Source organism: Aegilops tauschii, chromosome 6 (assembly GCF_002575655.3).
Source record: "Aegilops tauschii subsp. strangulata cultivar AL8/78 chromosome 6, Aet v6.0, whole genome shotgun sequence".
Classification (NCBI taxonomy): domain Eukaryota; kingdom Viridiplantae; phylum Streptophyta; class Magnoliopsida; order Poales; family Poaceae; genus Aegilops; species Aegilops tauschii.
Genome location: NC_053040.3, coordinates 415,874,036 through 415,898,135, shown reverse-complemented (window position 1 = coordinate 415,898,135; position 24,100 = coordinate 415,874,036). Strand labels below are relative to the sequence as shown.

At 46.0% G+C, this 24,100-nt stretch overlaps 1 protein-coding gene and 2 non-coding genes across 3 annotated transcripts; all 3 read left to right on the top strand.

The window, feature by feature from the left end:
* Positions 1 to 3,458: 3,458 nt before the first annotated feature.
* LOC109762089 (uncharacterized) lies at positions 3,459 to 6,786 on the top strand. The gene is made up of 2 exons (XR_012188032.1): positions 3,459 to 3,884; positions 4,722 to 6,786. It is a non-coding gene; the product is annotated as an uncharacterized protein (transcript).
* Positions 6,787 to 7,203: 417 nt separating this feature from the next.
* Positions 7,204 to 8,957, top strand: LOC109762091 (ATP synthase delta chain, chloroplastic). The gene is made up of 2 exons (XM_020320911.4): positions 7,204 to 8,029; positions 8,562 to 8,957. The coding sequence occupies exon 1, from the start codon at positions 7,270 to 7,272 to the stop codon at positions 8,020 to 8,022; it is 753 nt and encodes a 250-aa protein (XP_020176500.1). The 5' UTR covers positions 7,204 to 7,269; the 3' UTR covers positions 8,023 to 8,029; positions 8,562 to 8,957.
* Positions 8,958 to 9,333: 376 nt separating this feature from the next.
* Positions 9,334 to 9,405, top strand: TRNAW-CCA (transfer RNA tryptophan (anticodon CCA)). Its single transcript has one exon. It is a non-coding gene; the product is annotated as a tRNA-Trp (tRNA).
* Positions 9,406 to 24,100: the final 14,695 nt, after the last annotated feature.

Genomic DNA, 24,100 nt, shown 5'->3' with positions numbered 1-24,100 from the left:
AACGCAAACTTGGACCAAAGACAGTGGATTGTGTCTTTCTAGGGTATGCTCAACGGAGCATTGCTTATAGGTTTTTAGTGGTAAAATCTGAAGTACCTGATATGCATGTTGATACTATAATGGAATCTCGTGATGCAACATTTTTTGAGAACATATTTCCTATGAAAGATATGCATAGCATTGCTAGATTTTCTTCTGAGATAATTCCTGAATCTAGTACAACTGATGAATATTTCGAACAATCACATGAGGAAGTCCTTGAGAAGGATAACAATGAAGTTCCTAGAAGGAACAAGAGACAAAGGATTGCAAAATCCTTTGGTGATGATTTCATTGTATACCTTGTGGACGACACACCCAAGACGATTGCAGAAGCATATGCATCTCCGGATGTAGATGATTGGAAAGAAGCTGTTCATAATGAGATGGACTCAATTCTTTCTAATGGAACTTGGGAACTAACTGATAGACCATATGGTTGTAAACCTGTGGGCTGTAAGTGGGTGTTCAAAAAGAAGCTAAAGCCTGATGGTACTATTGATAAGTACAAGGCGCGGCTAGTGGCCAAGGGCTACACTCAGAAAGAAGGCGAAGATTACTTTGACACCTATTCACCCGTTGCTAGAATGACCACCATTCGAGTGTTACTTTCCTTGGCTGCCTCTTATGGTCTTATCATTCATCAAATGGATGTAAAGACAGCTTTTCTCAATGGAGAGTTGGAAGAGGAGATCTATATGGATCAGCCTGACGGGTTTGTGGTAAAGGGTGAAGAGAGAAAGGTGTGCAAGTTGTTAAAATCTTTGTATGGTCTGAAACAGGCACCTAAGCAATGGCATGAGAAGTTTGAAAGAACTCTGACTTCTGCAGGATTTGTCATTAACGAGGCTGATAGGTGTGTTTACTATCGCAATGGTGGGGGCAATAGTGTCATATTATGTTTGTATGTGGACGACATACTGATCTTTGGTACAAACATTAATGCAATTAATGAGGTCAAGTCTTTTCTATCAAAAAGTTTTGACATGAAAGATCTGGGAGAAGCCGATGTAATTCTAAACATCAAACTTATTAAGGATGAGAGTGGGATTACATTAACGCAATCTCACTATGTTGAGAAGGTCTTGAACCGATTCGGTTTTATGGATAGGAAGCCTTCTCCAACACCTTATGATCCCAGCGTGACACTCAGAAAGAACAAGAAAGAAACGAGATCAATTAAGATACTCTCAAATTGTCGGTTCACTCATGTACTTAGCTAGCGCTACAAGACCAGATATCTCTTTTGCTGTGAGCAAACTGAGTAGGTTCATGTCCAACCCGGGTGATGATCATTGGCATGCACTAGAAAGGGTCTTGCGCTATCTGAGAGGTACTATGAGTTACGGAATTACTTATTCAGGGCATCCTGCTGTGCTAGAAGGATATAGTGATTCAAATTGGATCTCCGATGTTGATGTACTTTACGCAACAAGTGGGTATGTATTTACTCATGGTGGTGGCGCAGTGTCATGGAGGTCTTGCAAGCAAACCATATTGACGAGGTCAACTATGGAAGCAGAATTAACTGCTTTGGACACAGCTACTGTTGAGGCAGAATGGCTGCGTGAGCTCTTGATGGACTTGCCGGTTGTTGAAAAACCTGTACCGGCTATTCTTATGAATTGTGATAACCAAACGGTTATCGCTAAAGTGAACAATTCTAAAGATAATGCAAAGTCATCAAGACACGTGAAAAGACGTTTGAAGTCTGTCAGGAAGTTGAGAAACTCCGGAGTAATAACTGTTACGTATATACAAACAGACAAAAACCTGGCAGATCCCTTTACAAAGGGACTATCACGAAATGTGATAGATATTGCATCGAGGGAGATGGGTATGAGACCCATAGATGTTACACCATAGTAGTAACCCAACCTTTATGATCGGAGATCCCGTGAATTAGGATCTGGGAAGAACAAGCTATTGGTTAACTGAGGAGAGTAATAACTTATGATCGTCTCCAAGTGAAGATGCAAAACTCTCAGAGCTGTAAGGCTCAGATCTGTAAGGCAGGTTGGCAACATGCCTTAATGTGGTTCTATTGGCTATAATTAGCAAAGATGCTGTCCTACAGAGCAGTCTTGAAAGAACACACTTATATGAGTTCTGACTGTAAACGTCGCAGTCTATGAGGTTTGGGTGATCTCTAGTAAGCTCACGAAGAGACCAGGGAGTATGACGTATAAGCTCCAAACCGCAGGGTAGCCTACTGGCGGTCAGGTACTGGTTAAGACTTTGAGTGAAACCTGTTCACACAAAACTAGAAATTCAAGGCATAGTCCATTGTCAAGTTGTGAATGGATGTAGCTTAAAGTTCTAGGCAGAAGTTCAACTTAACAGTCTCTGGTGAAACACTGGTATATTAAACAAGTGGTGAGAGAAGGCAAATCTCTAAATGGGTATTTGAGATCTGGTGGGGGATTGTTAGAATTAATGGGCTAGGCCCATAGCAATTTCTGAAATCTCAAAGCCCATGTGTAAAATGGCAAGTGGTGGTGCTAAGTTTAGTCCCACCTTGGAAGTTGAAGAAGAGTTGGACCTCTTTATATAGTGGGTTCTCTCCACCACTCTAAGTGGTATGTGAGAAGAGAAAGGGAAAACCACACGCGCGTGCTCGCTCGCCTGGCCTGGCCGGGGTGTGGCGAGGCGAGGCGTACATGCGACATGCGCGTGAATGGTCCGCCGAATCCGGTCCGTCTCCTTGCAGGAGCGCAGCTTCCTTTTGCCGTTTTATTTTTATGTCTTGGCAGACAAGTTTTTGATTTCTTGTCCGGTAAGTATACGAATTAGAAACCGAGTCGGTTTGGGATTGTGGTCGTGACACAATACCGCCTCTGGTCCTAATATATATACAGCTACCGGCTGCGGCCAGAGACACACCGAAAAACACCTAGGGTTTTGCCTCATCTCACAACTTGCGCCGCCATCGTAGTCTACTCCATCCCAAACGCCGGCGTGCATCGGCGCGTGGGAGAGCAGGTCTCCGGAACCGTTCGTCTTTGCGATCCTGCATCGGGAGAGGACGAATTAGGTTTTTGGGAAGCGCTGTGCGCGACTGCTCAAATTCGTCATCACGGGTCGTCTTCCGTCCAAGTCGGGCGGTGCTACTCATCGTCGTATTCATCACCGTCAGCAGCAGATCGTTGCCAACATCGTCATCAACCCTGTCGCACCCATAATAGCTAACGATCAGTACGTCCAACATCCTCTGTTCATGTCTGTTTCTACAGCTATTGTTACGTGTTTGCTGCTGTTATGCATGTCTTGCTGTTTTTCTAGTTTGCTAGATTTTTGCATGCTAGTATCTCTTCTAGTCATGAATTATTTACTGAAATTAATCACGAACTTGCCTAATATTCCAACAGCTGCTCTCCTCCGAGGACCCTACCCCACCGGACGGCTTCCTCCGGGACACCAATGACATCATCCTCCACCCGGCGGCTGCCGTCCCCACGGGCCCCGCGTTGTCGGTCCCAGCCACCGGCGGGAAGCTGGAAGATGACGGTGGCTTTACCCTAGTCGTGGGCAGGAAGAGGAAGCGGGGGAATGCCCAGGCCACCCTCGGCCCTGTTGCCCCGCCACCCGCTCCGCGCCATGGTCCGCCGAGGGGCTGGTTTCGGCACCATGCTCGCCCCGCTCCTCCTCCTCCGAGCCGCCGTATTCCGCCCGCAGCCCGGGTGAGGCCTACTGCCACGGCCAGCGGCCCAGCTTCTTCTCGTGCACTTGCTCCCAGCATCCCTGCTGCCACGGCCAGCCCAGCTTCGTCTCCTGCACCTGCTGCCAGCATCCCTGCTGCCACGGCCAGCGGCCCTGCTGCGACCCCTTCTCCCATCATCCCTCAGGTGCAAATTATGGACTGTTTTTTTTGCCTTGTCATGTGCTGTTTTGGTTTCAAGTCCTGTTCATTTGCTATAGATTCAGTTTATGTTCGATGCATTGATGGTGTACCTTGAGTAATTGAAGATCCCTTTCCCCCTCTCTTCTGGAATTGTATGCTTACACTTCTTTTATATCCTGATAATTATCACTTTGCGAGTTCTGGTGACCTGGCTGTTTAAGGATTCGTATTGGGATCATGATTCCATGATCACCTAATTTGCAGAATTTAAGCAACAAATACACCTTATGTACTTTGCAAATGGGAGATTGTGTCTCTTGCAAGTTTTGATGATCCCACTTTTTTATGCTTCGGACTAGGATGATGGGTGCATAATCACCCTAATTTGCACAACTTAAGCAACAATTCCACTTATGCCATTTGCAAATAGGTGATTCTGCCTAATTTTTAGTTGCTGGATTCTTTGGGAGGTAACAATAATTATATGCCTTTTGCAAATAGGTGATTCTGCAAATAGGTGATCAGTAGCCTTAGTATGTTGTGAGTCAAGTAAGGGAGTCTGTTACTAGAACAACTGGGTTTCTTTATATGAAATCGGAGAGGGAAAGCCTCTCTTTTGCTCCAAAAAAATAATAATTAATTGCTTAAGCAATGGAACTTCTGTGGGTGAATGAGAGAAACTATGTCGCATGCAATTCCTGCTCCCTCATAATTCAATTTTGCTCCAGTTTGCTTGTCCAGTAATGCTTGTTGTCTTGTCCTTACTTTTTATTGGAGCTAATTTGATGCATCTGGAATCCTATTGTAATCTTTCTTGTCACTTCTTTTCTGATACATGAAGGAACCGGACGACATGGAAAAGGAGCGATCCCTTCACTTACAGTTCCGGGAGGAGATGTCAAAGCTGAAAGGCAACAAGATATACTGTCTGATCTGCTATTTGAAGCGTGACCAAAAACTAGTGACTATGCAGAATGATCGGGATGATATCAACCATCACAATAGTGCATCTCACAAGGGGCGTCTTGTAGATTGTCCAAGTAAGGGCTGCCTTTTGGTGGCAACTAACAGACACGACATTGGCATTCATGCCATTTGTTGCCACCCTCACATGCTCTGAAGGCCAAGGATTTGCTCAAGAGGTACATCGACCGTTGAGGAGTGTGTTCTGCGGCTTCCGGGTGCTTATGAGACTGCCTGTGCAGGGGGAATGCTTCCTTGAGTTGAACGATTTACTCTTGTTGGTTTGTTGTTCATTTTCTGCTTTATAGACCTTGCTGGATGATGCCTGCTACTAAGACTGCTTGTTAATGTTACCGATTTGGTAACCTATCCAGCTTTTTCTTTGGTATGCGAAGATCTATCCTCGTTTGTTAAGTACACTGGGTCTTGAAGTTGCTGCATAATTCTGTTTTGAAATTGTTGCAAGAGAAGAGAATGATGTATTTGCATTGTTGCACCTGCACCAACTATGATATGAATACGGCTTTTCCTATTTTAACTTTGCATAAAGTAACTTTGGAGAAATCATGGGAGCTCTTGAGAGCTCAATTCATGAATTTCAGATCAGAAGGATTTGGAAGTCATGTATGAAGGCAGTTATTGAACTTGTGGCTTTGCTGGGTACAGGAGTAGAGAAGGTCTGATCTGAAAGATGGCAGGAAAATATTAGGAGGAGCAGCTCTATTTGGTTTCATCTTATTGAGTTTAATTAGTTGTTTCTACTCTATTTTCCAAGACTCTGTTTTGGTTCCTGGTGATAAGTTTGTTTTCTTAACGAACTGGTGACATTTGTAGTCTATGTGGTAGTTTGAAACCTTCTCTGCTAAACTGTGTTAGTACTATGATGCCATCGATCCTATTAATTTCACTGTTCTTTCTTACCCGCGTGTCAAGCCCAGGCCCAGCGATGTTGTGTGGAGCCTGATTGGAAAATGCATTTGTGTATCGAGCTCTGGCTAATTTCTGTTTTTCTCAAGTGCATCTGCAGGTTTTCAAAATAAATCTCAGGCGTGGGATTGCACTCTGAACAAAAAGAAAAGAAAAAGGTTTTATGTTTCTTCTGGGCTGTGATGCAAACATGACTTGGTGGTTTCATTTCAATGAAACCCCTCACTGTTCTTCTCTTAAAGCAACACGAAAAATATTTTACAATGATAAATAGGACCAAATAGTGTTGCTGCATTTTTTTTCTCATTTTAGATCATACCGTAGTATTTGTGCTGCTTGTTCAGCTCATGACTGAATTGCTTCCTCCTATATTTTGCACAAATTTCCTGCCAGCCCATAGTGTATTCCCAGCAAGCCCGTGATCCAATTTGTTTGAATCTTTTGAACCCTACAAATACACTTGAGAATTTTTCAAATAAACAGATCACTCAAAACCCCGCTGTCTGACCATCAAACGCAGGAGAACTGTTCTGGATACAAGGTGCCCCATGTGCTCTCGGCTAGATGAAGATGGGGGACACATTTTTCTCAAATGCAAGAAGGAGCAGCAGACCTTGGAGCCCAGAGAGTGATCTTTGAAGCTGTCTGTCAAACAATGGCGATGGCTCTGAAAGGTAGGGAATATGATGCAGCGAGCACCAGGTTTAAGTGCAATATATTTTATTGCTTTAGAAAAAATGGTGTACCAAAATAAATCTCATATGTCATGTGTGTGGGATTGCACTCTGAAACCAAAAAAAAAAAGGAAGGGAAGAAAAGGCTGCTGGGGCTTCATGTTTCTGCTAGACTCTGCTGTAAACATGAATTGGTGGTTTCATTTCAATCATTCAATGTAATGGAGCTGGGGAGCTCCCACCCTTTTGTGTGTGTGTGTGTGTGTGTGAGAGAGAGAGAGAGAAGCCCCCTCCTTGTCCTTCTAATAAATTGAGAAGAAAAATATACGATGATCCATAACACCAGATAGCGTTGCCGCAATTTTCTCATTTTAGATCATATTATGACTGTTGTATGTTCAGCCCGTGACTGAATTTCTTCCTTCTATATTTTGCGCAAATTTCGGCAAACCAGGAATTTCTTCCGGTAAGTCCATGGTCCAATTTGTTTGAATTTTGTTTTGAAACCTATAAATACACTTCTGAAATTTTCAAATAAATAGACCACTGAAAACCCCGCAGTCTGAAGCCTGATGTGCCGCCTCTATCCTGTCATCGTTGCACACGGTCATCCATTTCTTATCCACCTCATCCCACCACAGGCCACACATCTCCGGCCACGCGGGACGCCCACGACCCCCCTCCGCCGTCCGATCTCTCAATCACCCGATCCCACCCGTCCATTGCCCACCCAAACCCCTCTTCCACTCTCCTCTTCCCAGCAGACCAGAGCCAGCCAAGCCAGCTCCCGCACCACTCCCCACCCCACGCTCCACGACGCGAGCCATGGCCGCCCTCCGCCTCGCCTCCTCCATCACCCTCTGCCCGGCGGCCGCGGCCGCGTCGCCCTCGTCCGCCGCCGCCGCGCCCCGCGCCGCCTCCTTCGCCTGCGCGGTCGCGCGCGGGCTCCCCTCCCTCCGCCTCGCCGCGCCCCGCCGCCGCCGCGGCGACCTCGGCAGGCCCAGCGCCGCCGGCGCCGAGGCCGCGGCCGAGAACTACGCGACCGCGCTCACGGAGGTGGCCTACGAGAGCGACTCCCTCGACGCGACCGTGGCCGACATGGAGAAGCTGGAGAAGATCTTCGCCGAGGAGGCCATCGCCGAGTTCTTCGACAACCCCACCGTGCCGCGCGAGGAGAAGACGGCGCTCATCGACGAGATCGCCAAGTCGTCGGAGCTGCAGCCGCACACCGTCAACTTCCTCAACGTGGTCATCGACAACACCCGCGCGGGCCTGATGCCGCAGATCGTGCGCGAGTTCGAGACCGCCTACAACGCGCTCACCGGCACCGAGGAGGCCGTCGTCACCTCCGTGGTGCAGCTCGAGTCGCAGGACCTCGCGCAGATCGCCACGCACGTGCAGAACATCACCGGCGCCGCCAACGTCCGGATCAAGACCCGCCTTGACCCGGAGCTCATCGCCGGATTCACCGTGCAGTACGGCCGCGACAGCTCCAACTTCATCGACATGAGCGTCCGCAAGCAGATCGCGGAGATCACCTCCGAGTTCGAGATGCCCTCCGTCAACCTCGAAGTCTGATGCTTAGGTCCTCTTTTTTTCTGCCGTCTCTATACATCTTTTCTGTATCATTATTATCCGGTGAAATGTTAAAATACATAACTTGGTTCCAGCATTTGTAGCTTGTGTCAATTCCTTTTGAAGTTCACAGGAGAAATTTCTGTATTATGTGTTGTGCAGAGGAGGGAAACAAACTTGCAAATCAGATTGGAACTAGGACCAAAGGGGAAATTTTCTGTTAGATTGTTGTCAGTAGAGTCAAGAGGTCCATGCACACATATGCGCTGCATAACCTCGACGACATGCATTTATACATTGTAATTTGGAGAGCACCGTCTCTTTAGAAGTCAGATAAATTCAGTCCACATCAACACCAATGTTGCTAACTTTAACCGTTTGCAGTTGCAAAGTTTGCTGCATTAGGAATGTGCAGTCGTAGTAGAAGAATGTTCTTAAGCCTGAAATTCAAATCTGTTAGTTTAAATTCGGTGAACTCCCGGTTTATCTTTTGAGAACTACTCTATCTACTTAACATCTTAACCTGTGTTGATTTTCTGCAGTAATTGCTGTCACAAGGATTTGCAACACCCAGTAAGGGCGTTGATCTTCTTCAGACCTGGAGATGTGACGGAGGGAGGAAGGCATTCTTTTCTGCAAAATATAGTAATGACATAAATCATTTTTTCGGCAGGAGCCAGCCCCTGTAATTTCTTTTTTGCCTTTGTGCTGTTGAGATCTTGTAAAATAATATGCTCCAAAATACTCAACCATAGCAGAGTTTGCTCCTCCATCTTCAGGCGATAAAGTTAACATCATGTAATGTATAGCTATGTATCCGCCGATCAAGTTGTGTGCAGACGTGTATAGCAGTGGCATTGCTATCAAGTGGCAACCAAGATCATGTTGCATTCTGTACTTCCATTTCGTCGTGTCCATCCATGACTTATGCTCAAAAAGGCGTCGGGTGTGATGTGTTCCTACAATTACGCAGTTCTGCGTCTTTATCACTCTGCTGTGTAATTGTTCTGAAATCACATCCCCAATCAGTATTGTTTCTTCCTGCATTGCTTAGCCATGGCCACACCCTTCAAAGGAGTTCTGTAAATTGTAATCGTGCACTGAGTATTTTATGTAGTAACTTCTATTTGCTGGTTTCTGTCATCAGAAGTAAGGCATGTGGCTTCTGAGACATGTCGGAGATGTTTAAGCCCACTCTATAACAAGATGTTGGCTCCTTAACCATGTGTCATGCCTGCATAGGACATGGATAACACGTACAGGCTGAGTGTGATTATCTTCATATGTAGCCTAATTAAAGATCAGCAGCACACCGGATCCGTGGCGCAATGGTAGCGCGTCTGACTCCAGATCAGAAGGTTGCGTGTTCGATTCACGTCGGGTTCAATACCCCGATCCTAAACCGGTTCTTTTTTGGCCCTCCTTTTTCCTCTTAATTTCCTGCACATTGCACATCAGCTGACCACTGCTCCGGTGCTTCCCCATCGGCCCATTTGCCACTGGTCCACACAAATTGCTTCCAGTGTAAACATTTGTCAAGCTGCTGAACCTAGGCGGCTACGCATGTAGTGCTCGTGGCGGCTAGGCATGTAGTGTTCGTGTCTCTTTTTCAATTCTACTCGGATGGTAATAAGTAAGGGTATCTCCAACGTCCACCCTTAAACCGGCACAGTATTTGTCTGTGGGTATTCTCTGGGATGAAGTTTACTCTGACTATTCTCTAAGGTGAAAACCTATGATTTGACCTCAGTAGTCAGATATAGCAATGGCGGTGCTCGCACATCATTCCTTTCCGGAAGCGCCGTTTAGGAGCACACATCATGGTACATGTGGCTGCCGTCATTGATGGTTACTGTTGTCGTTTGTTTCACCCAATCTGTTCATCGTATTTTCTACTTCTTTTGTTATAATTTTTGTTTTGCATTTTTTATATCTTGAGTAGTTCGTGAGATCGTGTGTTCTTACACCTCTCTTTAGATCGTTCTGATGCGAAGGTCGGTTGTAATTGATATCTTCTCGATATTTGTATTATTTTTCTCAAAAAATATAGTGTTCATTTAGTAAAAATCAGTCAAATGTTTGGTATTATTCAGAGTAACTAGATGATTTGCAATCTATCTCTATGAGATTTAATTGTGTGAAATGTAAATATTTTGATTAATAAGACGTGAAGAAAAAAAATAAAAATACACACGTCTTATTATATTTGATTATGCATAGTTTAAAAATATTTATTAAATAAAGTAGAAAAATAGAATGAAAAATATATTCCCATGCATGGTTGCATGTTGATGTGGGCCTTATCCCATCCATAGTTGCATGATGATGTGACATGCTTGCATGTCGAAATAAATAAGTTAGTAAGGATAATTTTTTTTTACAGAATAACTCTCTTAGGTATACAAGATACGTGAGTACAAATCCGAGAGTTGATTTGTTGGGATAAGGTGACAAACACGGTGATGATTTATTCCATGCGTCGAAGTATCTTATACTCCCTCCGTCCCATAATATAAGAGTATTTTTGACACTAAACACTCTTATATTACGGAACCGAGGAAGTTTTTGTTTACAAATGGAGTACATATTTGAGAGTTGACTAGCCTCTAGCCGCGAGGATGCCAGGAGCATGCCACCTCCCGCGCGGCATGCGAAACAACGGAAAAAAATTCCGTGCAGACCGGTTGTAAACTGGCTCCCGTGCGTACCTGAGGGGATCTGCTGCCACGTGTCCTTCCGATGCATCGCACGTCGATCGTTCGCCCACTCCTGACTACCTCCCTCAGCTCGTTTGTATCCCCACACGCTCGGCTCCAAAGCCTGGGACTTGTGCTTCGGCGGCCATGGCGGACGAACCATCTGCTCCTGAGACATGCTGCCATGGCGGACGACCCATCCGCTCTCCAGTACTCAACCATCTCCGCCGCCGCCGTCTCCAGGTCCAGCCGACGCACCCGCACTGCTGATACAGCTGTACGTCCACCCTTCCTACAACAAAAATCCGTACACCCGTACGTCCACATGCCAGTCAGGGGTGGCGTCGATGCATGCGATCATGGCAGATAGCTCGTCGCCCTGCATAGGGTTTCTCAGCTTGCTGGCGGGAGTCTTCTAGCTCCCCCGTGTGATGCTGCTGTCGTCAGTTTCAATCGAACAACTTGAACACGTGTGCCAGATCCGCGTGATCTGTAGTCTTCCCCGACGAATCTTGTAGGCGACGGTGACGGTGGAAGAAAGTGCCGCCGCCGGCACTCTGTTCGCCATCCGTTGAGCCGCCTGAGCCGAGGAACAGTGAGTCGAGGGGAAACGAGCTGGGAACATTACGATCTAGAGCCGAGCGACCCACGGTCAAGCCGACGGAAGAAGCGCTTGGAGTGCGCCGTCGGATTTTCTGGCTGGACACGTGGCAGCTGATGGCTCCGAGTACGCACGGATGGAGGTTTACAACCGATATCCACGGAATTTTTTCCGGAAACAAATCTTTCTGCCGTGCATGCGCTACAACGTGCAAGCAATCACCGTCAAATGCAGTGTTTCCTCTCGGCCCTTCTCGCCGGTTCCTCATGCATGCTTTGTATTCTCCTTATTTGTGATTAATGATACACGTGGTTACCTCCAAAAAAATGCAGTGATGATCTATTCCATGCATTGATATCATCATCAAACGCAGGGCGACTCCGATATGACAGCTGATTATATTTTCCCTCATTGCAATACCAGAAACAAGGCAATATATATGGGTATCAGAAGGATGAATTGATTAACAAAGCCCAGCGTAGGAGAGCAGATTCGCCTGTCTTTTTATTCCATAATAATAAGCACAACACGGGTGCAGTACAATACATCCGTACACTGACCAGTACGTCTTTCGAACAAGCACACCATAAGCACACATCAACACATAGCTTGCAACAGAACGACTACGTGAACCCACACTCACACGGATAGATCAACTGATCAAGGGCGGCACCATGGATGCAGATTCTTGTGCAGCCGCATACTAGTTGGAGTAGGTATTATCATCTTACGTATGCTTTTCCGACGGCGGTTCCGTGGGGAGGCGGTGGCGAGGAGGAAGAGACGATTTCACCGCCTTCCACGACGACGAAGAAGGGGGCTTTGGCACCGGGAAGGGCTCTGTAGGGAATCTTGGAGGGAGCTGCCACACCTTGGCCGGTGCCGTCGTTGCTGAATCGACACCTGCTGCTGCCGATGCTGATGACGCCGTGGTCAGCAGCAGCAGCACTATCGCCGGCGCAACGGCCCACCGACCAGCAGACCTCGCCATGGTCGACCGGTCGGCTCTCTCGATCTTGATCGATGTCTGCGTCAGGGGATGGATGATGGATCGACTACGCAAGTTCATATGCGATCCTCTTCATTTATAGACGGCCGGTGAGGCGGTGACGCGAGATCCAAGTGCAGTGGTAAATGGCGCTTCGTATAGGCATGTGCCTGCTGTTTGGCAAGAAAGATTTGCCAGTTAATTGAAATACGCATTCATCGAGAGTCGGTGCATGCATGCCCGGCCGTCTCCATGCAACCTGCCGTCCAATTTATTCCACGCTCATTACTAGTACTAGTACTCCCGAACTGGTTTGGTTGTTCATTCACTCGAACTGGTTTGGTTGAGCTAGCTTAGCTAGCAGCCCGGCCGGCCGGATTTTTTGTCCAAAAGGACCCTCTGTCCAATAGAATTGTCAAAAAAGACTACCCGTGTATATATTTGACAAAAAGGACCTCCTGACAGTGGCGGCAGGCGACACGTGGCACCTGCCGCCGCGCGAGGAGGCGGCGGGCCCTGCCGTGTAGCGACTAGACCTCAAATGGCCTGTGCTGCTGTGCACCAGTGTCATCCCTGGATCAGTAATGCTGACACGCACAGTACAAATGGAGGATTTATAACAGAGTAGCAATCACACACTTATTACATCGAATATCTCTAAAGAGATTAAGTATGATAAACATGGCTTAAGGCCATCTAATAACGATAACAGCGGAAGGCTTGGAAGATAAGTGAGTCCATCAACTCCAGCGGCATCACTGAGTATAAGACCACGACCTAAGGCACCTTACTCGTCGTCTGAAAAGTCTGCAACATGAAACGTTGCAGCCCGAAAACGGGTCAGCACATAGGATATGCTGGCAATGTAACACATAGAGAACAATGAACAATAATAATGCTATTCTATATGCATTTATGGCTGGTGGAAAGCTCTATGGTTACAGTTTTGCGAAAAGCCAATTTTATCCTACTACAAAGGAATAAATTTTATTTAACTATCATGGTGGTTGTGAAACATTGAGATGGTTGACAGCATCTCAATCCCAATTAAAAAGTCATCAATAACCCAACAAAATTAATTAGAAGTAACATAGTGTTGAGATTCACATGATCATCCAAGTACTAGATACTCAAGTTGTCCATAACCGGAGACACGGCTAATCATGATCAGTTTGTACACTCTGCAGAGGTTTGTGCACTTTTCCCACAAGACTTGATCTCCTCCGTTGGATTACTCGCACTACATGGTGTTTGAGTAACGGATGACCAAGACACAGTCTTTCAGAAGTGTTTGCACCTTACGTATGGGTAGACCGTTACACCTACTTTCCCCTACATCTGCTAGTCTACCACTGTAAGAGTTCACACAACTTAAACAACTATGCTAGAGCCCATAATAGCTTGCGGCTGCACACGGAAGTTTCTAGCATGAAAAATCTCATGATCCCTTTGAACCTGGGTGGCGGTCCAAAAGAAAAATAGGCAATCCTGGAATACCCAGGTACCTCAATCCACCCAGATGTGAGTTTAAGTTGCCACCTTAAGTAAACCATTATTTAACAATCTCACATCTGTCATGAATTTCACTCAAACCCAATCCACGTCTACGAGCATAGCATGGCAATAATAAAAACAACGTAGAAGTAACTCCCAAGGGTTTGATAGAAAAACAGGTAATAGGTACTACCTCAACTACTTCCCAATACCCACAGTTTATTAGATCCTAATCATGCAATGTGTTTGAAGGAATAGATCTAATGCAATAAAACTGGGTATGAACGGGGTATGATCAAAGTGTTACTTGCCTTGCTGATGATCCGCAAAACCTAGCGATTCGAAGTAACAAGCGGCACACTCCGGGTACTCTATCGCAAACAAACAAGCATACAATCAGTACTTAACTAATGCACCGGTAAAACTCGAATGAAAGATCCAACCAGAAAGTTCAACTTAAGAACTCCGGTTTGCAAAAAGAATCAACTTGAAAGAAGCAACGAAAGTCAAACGGCGGAAGAAAGAAACTTCGTTTGCTAATCTGGATCTAGGTCAAATTTTACTGTGGCAAAATCTTGTTCGAGTAGGTTAAACGGAAAGAGTATTTCGAGACGAAACTCCAGGCGCTTGAATCACCTGATTCCGATAAACGAGCGAGAAGTTAAACAGAAACGAAGATTCGATCAGAAATCGAATCTGAGAAAATAACGGGAAAAATCCGCCGAAAAGAAAAACGGACGGACGGTTAAAGAACGGACGTTCGTTAACAGAGAAAAACCGACGAACGCGTTCGTTAAAACGAACGGTTCGGTGAACGCTCGTGAAATAAGAAAACCGAAAAAAACCGATCTAGGGTTTTTTTAAAAAAAACAAAAGGTTTTTTTTTCAGAAAACCGGTCAACTCGACGAACGGCGGCGGCAGTACCTCGACGGGCTCGCTCCGGCGAGGGCTCCGGCGGGCGCGGCTCGGCGGCGGGGTGCGGGGCTCGGGGGCGGAGGCTCCGGCGGCGAGGGCGGGGCTCGGGCGCGGCTCCCGGCGGCGGGGTGCGGCGGTGGCGGCGGCGCAAGGCGGCGGCGGCGCGTGCGGGCGGCGGGGTGCGGCGGCGTTCGGGGGGAGAGGGAGAGGCGGGGGGGGGGGGGGTATATATGAGGGTGGGGGGGATGCTTGGAGGAGGGGCAAAGGCGGCGGCGGGCGGCGTGCTGCGCGGGCCGTCGGCTGGGCCTTTGGCCCAGTCGGCGCGGGCGTTTTTTTTTAAAGTTCCGCGAAGAAAATTGCATAGAAAAATAAATAAAAATCAGAAAAATATGAAATAAATTTTCCCCGTCTAGTTAGAAAATCTAGAGTAGGGTGAACAGTTTTAAAATCAAAAATAAATATTTTGAAAACATGCATATTTTTTTTAATGCAATAAAAATTGCAAATAGAATCCAATAAATTCCAAATAATGATTTTAACATTTTTCCTCCAGTATTTCAATTGTTTTGGAGAAGTCATATTTTCTCCTCTCGTTTATTTTAAAAATGAAATATTTATTTTCGGAGAGAAAAATAATTAAAATCCCAATCCTCGCTTGGAAAATCAAATAAGAAAATTCGAGAAAATCCCCAACTCTCTCCGAGGGTCCTTGAGTTGCTTAGGATTTATCGAGGATTTGTCAAAATGCAATAAAACATGATATGCAATGATGATCTATGTATAACATTCCAAATTGAAAATTTGGGATGTTACAAACCTACCCCCCTTAAGATGAATCTCGCCCTCGAGATTCGGGTTGGCTAGAAAACAGGTGGGAGTGGTTTTTCCGTAGATCTTCCTCTCGCTCCCAGGTGGCCTCATCTTCTGTGTGGTGACTCCACTGAACTTTGCAAAACTTGATGACCTTGCTGCGGGTAACTCGGCTGGCATACTCGAGAATCTTAACTGGCTTCTCCTCATAAGTCAAATCACTTTCCAACTGAATCGCTTCCAGTGGCACAGTATCTCTCAGTGGTATCTCAGCCATCTCTGCGTGGCACTTCTTCAACTGCGAAACATGAAATACATCATGTACTTCAGACAATCCTTCGGGCAATTCCAGCTTGTAAGCAACTTCTCCCATACGTTCCAACACTTTGTATGGTCCGATAAAATGGGGCGCTAACTTTCCCTTAACTCCAAAGCGCTTCACTCCTCAAAGGGGTGATACTCGAAGATACACTCGGTCTCCGACTTTGTGAACTGTCTCCTTTCGTTTAGAATCAGCATAACTCTTCTGCCTGGACTGGGCTACCTTGAGCCTATCGCGAATCAACCTTACTTTCTGTTCATACTCCTTAATCAAATCTGGTCCAAACAACTGACGGTCTCCAACTTCGTCCCATAGCAACGGTGTTCTACACCTCCTTCCGTACAAAGCTTCGAAAGGGGCCATCTTCAAACTGGTTTGATAACTGTTGTTATACGAAAACTCTGCATATGGCAAATTGTCGTCCCAACTAGATCCATAATCTAGTGCACAAGCTCTCAACATGTCCTCCAAAATCTGGTTGACTCTCTCGGTCTGTCCATCTGTCTGTGGATGAAAGCTGTACTAAATTCCAGCCTGGTTCCCAATGTTTCATGTAACTGCTTCCAAAACTTCGAGGTAAATTGGGTTCCTCTATCTGATACAATGGTCCTCGGAACTCCATGCAAACATACGATCCTGGTCATGTATATCTTAGCCAACTTAGCACTGGTGTAAGTGGTCTTTACTGGAATTAAATGAGCCACTTTCGTCAAACGGTCGACTACAACCCATATCGAGTCATAGCCTGAACGAGTCCTTGGTAATCCTGTGATAAAATCCATGCCTATTTTATCCCACTTCCATTCGGGTATCGGCAATGGCTGCAGCAATCCTGCTGGCTTCTGATGCTCTGCCTTCACTCTCTGACATACATCACAAATTGCTACATACCCCGCAATATCCTTCTTCATTCCGGTCCACCAGAAAGTGTTCTTCAAATCCAAATACATCTTGGTATTCCCTGGGTGAATCGAGTACGGTGAATCATGGGCTTCCTGCAAAATCAACTTCCTGATCTCCGGATCATTTGGTACATATACACGGTCTTCAAACCATAAGGTATCGTGCTCATCTTCACGATATCCCTTGGCTTTTCCTTTGCTCAACTTCTCCTTTATCTCTTTAATCTTCTTGTCTGACTTCTGAGCTTCTCTGATCCTTTCCATCAAGGTAGACTGAATCTCCAATGTCGCTAAATAGCCTCTCGGGACTATCTCCAAACATAGCTCGCGTAGGTCCTCGGCTAACTCCTGAGGTAACTCTCCTGTCATGAGGGTGCTGATATGACTCTTGCGGCTCAACGCGTCTGCTACTACGTTAGCCTTTCCGGGGTGATAATGCAATCTCATGTCATAATCCTTGATGAGCTCCAACCATCTCCTCTGTCTGAGGTTTAACTCCTTCTGCGTGAAAATGTACTTCAAACTCTTGTGATCCGTGTACACCTCACAATGGTTTCCGATGAGAAAATGTCTCCATGTCTTCAATGCATGCACCATGGCTGCTAATTCCAAATCATGCGTAGCATAATTATTCTCATGGGGTTTAAGTTGTCGTGAAGCATACGAAACAACTCTTCCTTCCTGCATAAGCACTACTCCAAGTCCTCGACGAGAAGCGTCGCAATAAACTTCATAGTCCTTGCGTTGATCTGGCAGAATCAACACGGGTGAGGTAACCAATCGCTTCTTCAACTCTTGGAAACTAGCTTCGCAATCCTCAGTCCAATTGAATTTGGTGTCCTTCTCCAATAGCTCAGTCATGGGTTTAGCAATCCTTGAGAAATTTTCGATGAATCTCCGGTAGTATCCTGCAGTCCAAGAAAACTCCGGATTTCTCCAACTGTAGTGGGCGATTCCCAACTTGTCACTGTGTCAACCTTGGCGGGGTCTACTGCTATTCCTTCTCCAGAAATAACATGTCCAAGGAATCCAACTTTCTTCAACCAAAACTCACATTTGCTGAACTTGGCATATAGCTGATGTTCTCTGAGCTTCTCAAGTACCAATCGCAAATGCTCCTCATGCTCTTCCTCATCCTTGGAAAAGATTAAAATATCATCAATGAATACCACGACGAACTTATCCAAAAACTCCATAAATACTTTGTTCATCAGGTTCATGAAATAGGCAGGTGCGTTAGTCAGTCCAAATGACATAACGGTATACTCATACAATCCATATCTGGTGGTAAATGCCGTCTTGGGTATATCTTGCTCTCGAATCTTTAACTGATGGTATCCTGATCGTAGATCGATCTTGGAAAATACTTTAGCTCCTTGCAGGCGGTCAAACAAATCATTTATCATTGGCAGTGGGTACTTGTTTTTGATGGTCACTTCATTCAATCCTCGGTAATCGACAACCATCCTTAGTGATCCATCTTTCTTCTCCACTAGAAGTACTGGTGATCCCCAAGGTGACGAACTTGGGCGAATATAGCCTTTATCCAGTAACTCCTTGATCTGCTTCTTAATTTCCTCCAAATCCTTAGCGGGCATCCTGTACGGTCTCTTAGATATTGGCCCGGTGCCTGGCAAAAGTTCAATCAAGAACTCAATGTCTCTATCCGGTGGCATGCCTGGCAACTCTTCTGGAAATACACCCGGATAATCCTTCACCACTGGTACTTCCTCCTGTACAACTCCTGATAAGGAATTCACTTGAGTCCTCTTCGGCATATGCCTGGATACATACTTGATCCGTTTTCCTTCTGGGGTGGTAAGCAAAATCGTCTTGCTGGCACAATCGATGTTTCCTCCATACAACGATAGCCAATCCATTCCCAGAATCACATCCAAACCTTGCGATTCCAAAACAATGAGATCTGAGGGGAAAACATGCCTACCAATGGCCAATGGTATCTGAAAACATCCTTGGGTGGCCATATACTTTGCTCCTGGCGAGGTTACTAACATAGGGTTTCTGAGAACTTTGGTGGACATCTTAAACTTATTCACGAATCCCCTTGATATGTATGAATGCGATGCACCAGTATCGAAAAGAACAGTTGCAGTAAATGACTTAACCAAAAACTTACCTATTACTGCATCAGGCTGAGCTTCAACCTCCTCCACGCTCACGTGGTTCACATGTCCTTTGTTGAACGGGTTCGGCTTCTTCCCAGAGCTTCCATTGCCATTTCTATTTTGGGCTTCGGGACATTCATTGGCATAATGTCCATTCTTCTGGCACTTAAAACAAGTGACTTGGCTCAGGTCCCTCTTGGCTGGGGTAGATGGGTTGGTGCGGTTCTGTCCGTTGCTTCCTCCATTCCCACTACCATTCTTGGAGCCATTATGGTTGTGCGAACTACCTCCTCCACGGGTATGCTAAAACTGTCCTCCCGGCTTCGGGGTAAAACGTGGCTTCTGCTGGGCTCCAGAATTATACTTCCCTTGTCCATACTTCCTCTTACGGTTTTCAATCTGCTGTTGCTTCCCTTCAATCATGAGAGCTCTATCTACTAGCTCCTGGTAGTTGTTGAAGGTTGCTACCATCAACTGCATACTCAGCTCGTCATTCAGTCCTTCCAGAAACTTTTCCTGCTTGGCTGCATCCGTAGCAACGTCATCTGGTGCATAACGTGCTAGCTTACTGAATTCCTCCACATACTAGCCTACGGTGCGACCTCCTTGGCGTAGGTTACGGAACTCACGCTTCTTCATAGCCATAGCTCCTGCTGAAACATGAGCTGTACGGAAAGCTTGCTGAAACTGGTCCCATGTGACAGTGTCAATGGGGTGCGTGGCTGTATAATTCTCCCACCATGATGCTGCGGGTCCATCAAGCTGATGTGCGGCAAAACGCACTCTTTCCGCATCTGTGCATCCTGCGGTGGTCAACTCCCTTCCAACTTTGCGGAGCCAATCATCTGCAACAATCGGCTCGGTGCTACTGGAAAACACCGGCGGGTTTAGCCTTAAGAAACGGGCTAAGTGATCAACAGGTGGTGGTGGCGGTGGGTTGTTGTTGTTGTTGCCTTGGTTCTGAACTAACACTTGCATCAAGGCATTCTGTTGCTGAATCAACTGGGTGATCTCTGGCGGGAAAACAAATCCGGTGTCGCGTCTCGGAGGCATCTGATGGGTTTAGAAAAGATGAGAATTAAGAATAGAATGAGGTCTAGAGAGAAAACACTACCCATATGCTCATGAGACAAATTCAATCAATATCACTCAATCAATCCAAACAAGGCAAAACAATCGATCTAACTAGCGTTACAAAGTGCTTGAACTATACTACTAAATGGGGGAAAACTACTACTGATATGGTGGTCTACTAAAAATTCTGATCCGTTGAAGACTCCATGATGTCTGCTCCAGCTTCATCAACCCAATCGTCTTCACTTGGTTCCGAGTCGGTGTCGTCGATGATGATGTAGTTATCCGGACAAGTGCATTCGTCGACTTCTGCTTTTGGCGCTGGATTTCCCACGAATGATCCAATTTTCTTCTCCAAATCGTCAATCTTCCCGACAAGTGCGTTGATTTCCTCCAAATAATCTTCGCGTGTAGTCTTGAGTTCTTCTTGGAGCTCCTTGATCTTCGTGAATGCCTTCTTTAGTTCTTCCTTGTCCGTGCACATCTGGTTCTCCTGGCGTCGAATATGTTGGTTCTGCTCCTGGATGAAAGCTGCAATTGATCCATCCTTCTTGGTCTTGATCATCTCCCATTGTGCGTCTCGACGTCCACAAATTTGATAAATTGTATCTTTAAGCTCCTGGTGGTAGACTTCTCCAATGCGTCCCATGGCGATGTGTGCGGCCATGCTCTTCCCTAAACTCCAAGTTGGTGCTTCGAAAACCAATCTTATGGGTTCCATAATTGGCGCAAACGTCCTTCCTGGAATGATAACTTGAATCTTCCAGCTCTCCTCTTCAGGTAAGGTAGCGTTGCAGGTTCCGGTGACGCTTGGAATTCCTATATTCAAGTACTTGGTGACTTCCTTCAAATGTCGTCCAAATGGCGTGTCTTCGTCGGGTTGCATGAACTTGCCCCTTGCATTCGCCATTCCTAAGAGAGTAGAAAGTGGAGAGGAGTCAGAAATAAGAAGAGAGAAGCTTTCTAGGGCTTAAGCTTAGTGGTCGTGTCCTATAGTCAGCGTGTGCTCTGATACCAACTTTGTAGCGACCAGACCTCAAATGGCCTGTGCTGCTGTGCACCAGTGTCATCCCTGGATCAGTAATGCTGACACGCACAGTACAAATGGAGGATTTATAACAGAGTAGCAATCACACACTTATTACATCGAATATCTCTAAAGAGATTAAGTATGATAAACATGGCTTAAGGCCATCTAATAATGATAACAGCGGAAGGCTTGGAAGATAAGTGAGTCCATCAACTCCAGCGGCATCACTGAGTATAAGACCACGACCTAAGGCACCTTACTCGTCGTCTGAAAAGTCTGCAACATGAAACGTTGCAGCCCGAAAACGGGTCAGCACATAGGATATGCTGGCAATGTAACACATAGAGAACAATGAACAATAATAATGCTATTCTATATGCATTTATGGCTGGTGGAAAGCTCTATGGTTACAGTTTTGCGAAAAGCCAATTTTATCCTACTACAAAGGAATAAATTTTATTTAACTATCATGGTGGTTGTGAAACATTGAGATGGTTGACAGCATCTCAATCCCAATTAAAAAGTCATCAATAACCCAACAAAATTAATTAGAAGTAACATAGTGTTGAGATTCACATGATCATCCAAGTACTAGATACTCAAGTTGTCCATAACCGGGGACACGGCTAATCATGATCAGTTTGTACACTCTGCAGAGGTTTGTGCACTTTTCCCACAAGACTTGATCTCCTCCGTTGGATTACTCGCACTACATGGTGTTTGAGTAACGGATGACCAAGACACAGTCTTTCAGAAGTGTTTGCACCTTACGTATGGGTAGACCGTTACACCTACTTTCCCCTACATCTGCTAGTCTACCACTGTAAGAGTTCACACAACTTAAACAACTATGCTAGAGCCCATAATAGCTTGCGGCTGCACACGGAAGTTTCTAGCATGAAAAATCTCATGATCCCTTTGAACCTGGGTGGCGGTCCAAAAGAAAAATAGGCAATCCTGGAATACCCAGGTACCTCAATCCACCCAGATGTGAGTTTAAGTTGCCACCTTAAGTAAACCATTATTTAACAATCTCACATCTGTCATGAATTTCACTCAAACCCAATCCACGTCTACGAGCATAGCATGACAATAATAAAAACAACGTAGAAGTAACTCCCAAGGGTTTGATAGAAAAACAGATAATAGGTACTACCTCAACTACTTCCCAATACCCACAGTTTATTAGATCCTAATCATGCAATGTGTTTGAAGGAATAGATCTAATGCAATAAAACTGGGTATGAACGGGGTATGATCAAAGTGTTACTTGCCTTGCTGATGATCCGCAAAACCTAGCGATTCGAAGTAACAAGCGGCACACTCCGGGTACTCTATCGCAAACAAACAAGCATACAATCAGTACTTAACTAATGCACCGGTAAAACTCGAATGAAAGATCCAACCAGAAAGTTCAACTTAAGAACTCCGGTTTGCAAAAAGAATCAACTTGAAAGAAGCAACGAAAGTCAAACGGCGGAAGAAAGAAACTTCGTTTGCTAATCTGGATCTAGGTCAAATTTTACTGTGGCAAAATCTTGTTTGAGTAGATTAAACAGAAAGAGAATTTCGAGACGAAACTCCAGGCGCTTGAATCACCTGATTCCGATAAACGAGCGAGAAGTTAAACAGAAACGAAGATTCGATCAGAAATCGAATCTGAGAAAATAACGGGAAAAATCCGCCGAAAAGAAAAACGGACGAGCGGTTAAAGAACGGACGTTCGTTAACAGAGAAAAACCGACGAACGCTTCGGTGAACGCTCGTGAAATAAGAAAACCGAAAAAAAACCTATCTAGGTTTTTTTTAAAAAAACAAAAGGTTTTTTTTTCAGAAAACCAGTCAACTCGACGAACGGCGGCGGCAGTACCTCGACGGGCTCGCTCCGGCGAGGGCTCCGGCGGGCGCGGCTCGGCGGCGGGGTGCGGGGCTCGGGGGCGGAGGCTCCGACGGCGAGGGCGGGGCTCGGGCGCGGCTCCCGGCGGCGGGGTGCGGCGGTGGCGGCGGCGCAAGGCGGCGGCGGCGCGGCGCGTGCGGGCGGCGGGGTGCGGCGGCGTTCGGGGGGAGAGGGAGAGGCGAGGGGAGGGTATATATGAGGGGGGATGCTTGGAGGAGGGGCAAAGGCGGCGGCGGGCGGCGTGTCCGAGCCGGACTCCGGCGGCGGCGGGCGGCATGCTGCGCGAGGAGACGACGGGCGGCGCAGGCCGTCGGCTGGGCCTTTGGCCCAGTCGGCGCGGGCGTTTTTTTTTCAAAGTTCCGCGAAGAAAATTGCATAGAAAAATAAATAAAAATCAGAAAATATGAAATAAATTTTCCCCGTCTAGTTAGAAAATCTAGAGTAGGGTGAACATTGTTAAAATCAAAAATAAATATTTTGAAAACATGCATATTTTTTTTAAATGCAATAAAAATTGCAAATAGAATCCAATAAATTCCAAATAATGATTTTAACATTTTTCCTCTAGTATTTCAATTGTTTTGGAGAAGTCATATTTTCTCCTCTCATTTATTTTAAAAATGAAATATTTATTTTCGGAGAGAAAAATAATTAAAATCCCAATCCTCGCTTGGAAAATCAAATAAGAAAATTCGAGAAAATCCCCAACTCTCTCCGAGGGTCCTTGAGTTGCTTAGGATTTATCGAGGATTTGTCAAAATGCAATAAAACATGACATGCAATGATGATCTATGTATAACATTCCAAATTGAAAATTTGGGATGTTACATGCCGCCACGGCAGGAGGCGGCCAGCCGGCTAAAACGGATTAGGTAGAGTGCCCCGAGCCGTGACGGAATGGGCCAGGCATGGAGGGCCAAGCCGCCACTGGAGCAGGCGGCCGCTGCTGGCCATGTCGCTCGCAGGCCGACAAAAGCAGCTGCACGGAAGGCGAGGTGCGGGCCAGGCCGCCACCGCAGCTGGCGGCATCGCTAGCCGACATGAACACTGCGGCAGATGGCGCTCATTCCCATGCTCTCAAAAATTGCTGCTGCAGCTGAGGTGACAGCACCCAAGAGCGTGATTTCCGCTTTGTTTTGCTTTCTGCAGCGGAGGTGACACCGATGCCTTGTAATCTGGAATCCGATTCCTGCCTGCGTGATTTCCGCTTCCTGCCGCACACCCA

Excerpts from the sequence above, each read along its gene's own strand:
- LOC109762091 (XM_020320911.4), top strand. The coding sequence starts at position 7,270 with ATGGCCGCCCTCCGCCTCGCCTCCTCCATCACCCTCTGCCCGGCGGCC.